The following is a 5570-nucleotide window of genomic DNA, read 5'->3' as shown; positions in this document are numbered from 1 at the left end:
ACAATATAGTTGCAATATTTTATGAGATAATAATAACAATAATAATAATAATTTTGAACTGCAAATTTAATAAAAAAAGACTAACGAGAAACTAGTACAAACAACTAACGAAGTCAAAAGGCAAAAGAAAAACACCAAACAAGTTTTTCTTAACGACCAACAAACATAGAATGCCTAGGTACTCCGTACGAGATGATACAATGGCTAAATGTCACCGTAGCTGGCCCAACCCAGCCGTACGGAGCTCTTAAGCGCCTCGAAGTTATCTTCAATTCCGGAAAAAACCCACCCATCTGAAGGCTCACCGATGGAAAAACTCTGATGCCTTCAGGATTGAACTGAAGGCCACAAAGATCCCGGTCGTTTTTCATTGAGCCACACATATCCCCCAAAATTATTGTAAGTGAGAATTGAACTTGGGTCTCCATTGAGAAACCCAAACTAGGGGTGTTCTTTGGGTTCGTTTTTCAGGTTTCGGGTTTTTCAGGTCGGGTTCTTCGGGTTTCAAAGTTAACTCTTGACCCGAAACCCAACCCATATCTCTCACGGGTTTTTCGGGTTCGGGTTTTTTCGGGTTGGATTAATCGGGTTTCGAGTATCCTAGAAAAAAAACACAAAACCAATTTTTTTTATAAACTACAATTCTAAGATTAAAACAACATATTATTCTTTGCTTATAACACAGATAATCAAATAATAATTACCTAACTTGATAAAACAATTCAAAACTAACTCGAACTATAATCGTATTCAATCAGGCGTGATTTAATTGTTCGATTATGGTTGCTATTAGTAATAAACAGAAAACATAAATTAATAATAAGGAATCGATCCATAATAGTTAGAATGACAATGGTCGATTAGAGCCAGATTCTGATAACTTTAATGGCTGAGATTTAACCTATTATACATAAACATATATTTATTTTCAAAACTAAAAGTTTATTTGGGTTTTTCGGGTTGACCCAAATCTTATAAATCAAACCCGAGAACCAACCCGAATTACTTCGGTTAGGGTTTGAGTTAGTCTTTTCTCAGGTCCGGGCTCTTCGAGTCGGGTTACTTCGGGTTCGGGTACAAGTTTCTTCGAATTAGATTTCAGGTTTCGGTTAAAAGTGAAAGCCCTAGCCCAAACTCCCTGTTACTGCACCACATTCCACCAAACAAACTATTAAAAACCAAAATAATAATAATAATAATAATAATAATAACACATGCGACCGAACAGACACACTCCTTTCTTCGTCAAACCCTATCTATCATCTATCATCTCTTATTATTATTCTATCATCTCTTATTATTATTCTTCCAGATTCATTTCCCCCAAATCTGATGAAACCAATCAAACCTAGGGTTTCCAACAACCCTAGATCACCATCCTATTAATCACTTCCTCCAGACTCACTCAATCAATCAATCAATCACCATGGCGGACTCAGTCGAACCAGCTCCTCCTGATTCATGGGAGGTTGCCGACTTAGACGCCACTATGAGCCGCTTAATGCTCTCTTCCAAGCCAGACCATAACTCCGATTCCACTACTAAAACAACAACAACAGCTGCTGCTAATAATAACAATAATAATAATAATAATAATTCATCGTCGGACGGTGTGGTGGATAATTTGGTGAATTCCGTTGATCAGTTTCTTCGTGAAGCTTTACAAAACCCTAGGGAGCGCCTTTCAGGTGTGTATATGTGTTGCTTATTTTGGTAATTGTGTTAGAAATAGAAAGATTGCATTGCAGCTATGGTTTTTTTGAATTGTATGTGTGTTGTATATTTGAGTATATTATTAGGATATGGATTGATTGATTCATCTGTTAAGTGGCTTACTTTTTTTGTTGGGGTTTTGGAGTCTGTTCTCGGGTTTGGGCTCGGTTTTATGAAGACAAGAGATTGATTATTGGACTTGTTCTTGTTCTCTAAGTTAGAAACTTAAACCTATCTCTGTATATTGTAATCTTTGTACTTGTAATACCTCATCACAAGTGTTGAGAGGCAATAATAAGTTACTGGTTGCAGGCTTGCAGCCCGTGAACATAGGCCAGCTTAGGCCGTACCACGTAAATCTGTGTCTTGTGTTTGTTTATTTTCTGCTGATTGTGTCACTGTGTGTGTGTTTTGCTATAATTGAGATGCTTACACTTTTTAAAGAGTGACAAATGAAGATACATAACTATGCGATTTCAGTTTGCTACCATTAATGAATAGATTACTTGGAATACGGATTATGAGCTTGACCGTGTTAAACTAAATGGTACAGTTGTTTTTATATCAAATGACACTAACTGAAGTTTTAATGTTATAGTTGTTGAATTTTGCTTCATTGTGAATAAATGCAAATAGTGAAATATTGACATGCTATGGCAGTATGGTGTAACTACTAACTACTAATGATTTGGTATATTATTTGTTATATTGTTTCAGTTCTACGCATGGAGCAGGATGTGGAGAAGTTTTTAAATGATCCTTTGCAACAACAGATGGAATTTCAGCAGTTGCCCACATCATACCTGCGGTTAGCAGCACACCGTGTGGCTCAACATTATTCACTCCACTCTATGGTTTTATTAGACAACACTCTTCCAGATGGTTCCGGATCTAGAATCATCATTAGCAAAACGTCTGAATCTCGGCCTCCTTTAATTCGTTTAGCTGATATTCCATCCAATATACCAACGGAGGACAACCTTAACAACAACGTTGGTAAAGTTGCAATCAAACAAAGGCTCAAACGATCACAGGCCAACAACGGACCAAACTCAAACTCTATGAAAAACAACAGTTTGAAGAGTGTAGAGGAGAGAAAAGAAGAGTATAATCGAGCACGCGCAAGAATATTTAGCTCTAGTTCCAGCTCTAGTGAAACAAGGGTGCAGGAAGTTCTACAGCATGATAATAGTCCAGTAATAACTTCAAAAGCAGAAGTACCTGTTGCTGATGTCAGCACTTCAGTTGATTCTTCTGCAGGAAGCAGTAGACCGGGTAGAACTAGGACAGAAAAAGAGCCGGTTGTTAGGTCAAGGAGTAATAGTAGAGTGGCTATCTTTCGTGATCGTGAAGTTGAGCAGAAGGATCCGGATTATGACAGAAACTATGACAGGTAAGCTAGCGACTAGAAGTATGGGTGTGCATTGGTCGTTTTGTCCTAAAATTTGGTTTTTGATATTTGAAAACTGTTGGTTCTCACAATAGTTTTGTTCAGTTTAAGCTCATTTTGTTTGACCATTTGGGCTATAATGGCTCAAAATAATGAATTTAGGCTTGAAACGTTGGACCTGTAATGAATTTAGGCTTGATCATATGCACCGAAAGTTTAAGTTATATCATCTATTAATTTATTTATAAATATAAATTACTTAAATAAATTTTTTTTTTCAGTTTTACCCTTCGGGCTTGAAAAAGGTTGGGCTAAAAATGGCCAAAATAAAGAATTTATGCTTGAAACTTTTGGCTTAAACTTATTTGTTAGTTAGAAAAGTCTAAATTGATTATCACACATTTGGACTTGTAAGTTTTAAGTTTCATCATTTAATAACTTTTTATAAACTTTTTAAAATCGGTTTTTCGGTTCAGTTTTTTTGTTGTTTTTTTTTTTGTTTTTTTTTTGTTTTTTTAAAACACAAACCTCTAGTTTTCTGTTGGGTACTGCTGTTATAGTTTGGTTACATCGGTTATTCCAGTTACAGTTTGGTAATTTTCTTTTTCATGCACACCCCTAACTTAGAGCTGCATTATTTTTTTTTTCCTTCCATTTGTAGCCATCTCAGTTTCTAGATTTATGGAATTATGGCAACACACATTCACTCTGCTGAGTTAGGAGCAATAATATGATGTTTGTTTTTTTCAGATATGCTCAAAGATTTGATCCAGGGTTTGGGTTTAATGGAGGCCCGTATCCCATACAGCCGATGTTCACACCAGTCTTGAACTACAATACTGAATTTCCTCATCTTGGTGCAGTCCATAGGTCTCCTATTACTACTGACCACCAACCGCGTGCACTCATTCAACATATACCTGGTCCATGGGTCCTACCATCTTCACCTGCAGGAATAGGCTACAGGCCTCCGGATGCAATGGTGGCTCCATTTAGTCCTAACCATATGGCCCCACACTCAGCGGCCACGCTTTATATGCAGTATCCATGTCAGCGACCCGGGATGACATTCATTCATCCTTATGAACAGGTTCATCAACATTATGCACAGGTAAGAAACAATCATATGTAACAATATACAGTGTATTGTAAGTTGATTGTTATCTGAATGATATTTTTCGATGACATGTCATTGCAGTTTCAACAACAGCCATCTGATGCAAGTTTTGGATTAGCCCGGCCCCGGTGAGGGGCTTGGGCCATGCCTGCACCTAGCCAGAGCTATGGAACTGACGTGCTTTATCTGAGCTGGCAGAGGTGCAGGCATAACTTACTGAGATTGGCTGTGATGAACCTATGAGTATTATCTTGGATTTGACTTGTTGGTTCATTTCATCAATCTCAGTTCTGAGAGCTTTATAATTATTTGGTGAAGCTCATTGGTCTCAACATTTATGTTGAGTAGATCCACTGATGATTAGAAAGTTTGATAAAGAAAAGGAAAGACTATTGGAGGCTTGGAGCTGCAACTATGCACCTCTTTTCCAAGTGAATGTATGTGTTGACATTCCTTCATTTTTCTCTTGAATAAAAGTTCCATAATTTGCTTACTTGCTACTTTTTAGGGAAAAAAGATGGGAGTCTGTTGGCTGTGTTTTTTTCTTGAAAATGATTTTACATAGATGTCTTTGGGAGTTCACTGATTTCGAGAATTGTTATCTTTTTTTCTACTAAATGTGAGGTTAAATTTGGAAGTTGAGTACATTTTGAAACGGCTCAATTGATTGTAGAGGTTAATTGTAATTGTTTTTTACACATATGAAGTGGGCTAGATTCTGGTTTTAAGTCTGAGGGTTGGTTTGAATTTACATGTTTTTAGTAGTTAGAAATTAGATTTACTAGGATTAATTTATTAAGTGTTTTGAGTCATGCGTTTTAGGTTTGAGTCAAGTTTTGATGGGGTTTATTGTTTTTGGTGGTGTTTACACTTTACATTTATTAATAAGGAAATAGTTGTGGAGAGTCTACCCACAAAAATCTGATTGTTCTTCTTGTGTTTTTCTGATCCAGTTTCTAGCAAATATACTGAAGTTAACATTCCTTTTCTATTTAGCTGACGTTTTCAAGCACTAAATGGTTGATATGTTTTAAGGCCATTGCCATTGGTTAATGAATCAAATGTATTTAAGGTAGCAAATTTAGGCACTGGCAGTTAGTTTAACTCTTATGTTATTTATACGATTTTTAGCCAAAAATAAATAAAGGGTTGCAGCTAGCACGTATAATGTTATTGCTTGACAGTGTAGTAAATGTTTTTTTTTCTTCTGTTTACAGCTCCACAAAGCATAATGGGAAAAGTACACTTGTTCGGGTTAACTTTTGCCAAGTGAACAGCAGAAGAAAATGGTGTAAAATACCTAATCGTGGATCTGGAAGTTTGAAACTTGTATGCAGTGCTAGTCACTGC

At 36.5% G+C, this 5570-nt stretch overlaps 1 protein-coding gene across 1 annotated transcript; it reads left to right on the top strand.

The window, feature by feature from the left end:
* The first annotated feature begins 1289 nt into the window (after positions 1–1289).
* On the top strand, positions 1290–4609 carry LOC143599038 (uncharacterized). The gene is made up of 4 exons (XM_077077102.1): positions 1290–1688; positions 2431–3106; positions 3854–4214; positions 4302–4609. The coding sequence occupies exons 1-4, from the start codon at positions 1427–1429 to the stop codon at positions 4350–4352; spliced, it is 1350 nt and encodes a 449-aa protein (XP_076933217.1). The 5' UTR covers positions 1290–1426; the 3' UTR covers positions 4353–4609.
* Positions 4610–5570: the final 961 nt, after the last annotated feature.

This window comes from Bidens hawaiensis, unplaced genomic scaffold (genome assembly GCF_021521415.1).
Source record: "Bidens hawaiensis isolate Kalapana, Puna unplaced genomic scaffold, B.hawaiensis_p1.1 tig00051418_1, whole genome shotgun sequence".
In the NCBI taxonomy this organism is placed as follows: domain Eukaryota; kingdom Viridiplantae; phylum Streptophyta; class Magnoliopsida; order Asterales; family Asteraceae; genus Bidens; species Bidens hawaiensis.
The sequence above is the reverse complement of the archived record's forward strand: the minus strand, read 5'-3'. Positions and strand labels throughout refer to the sequence as shown.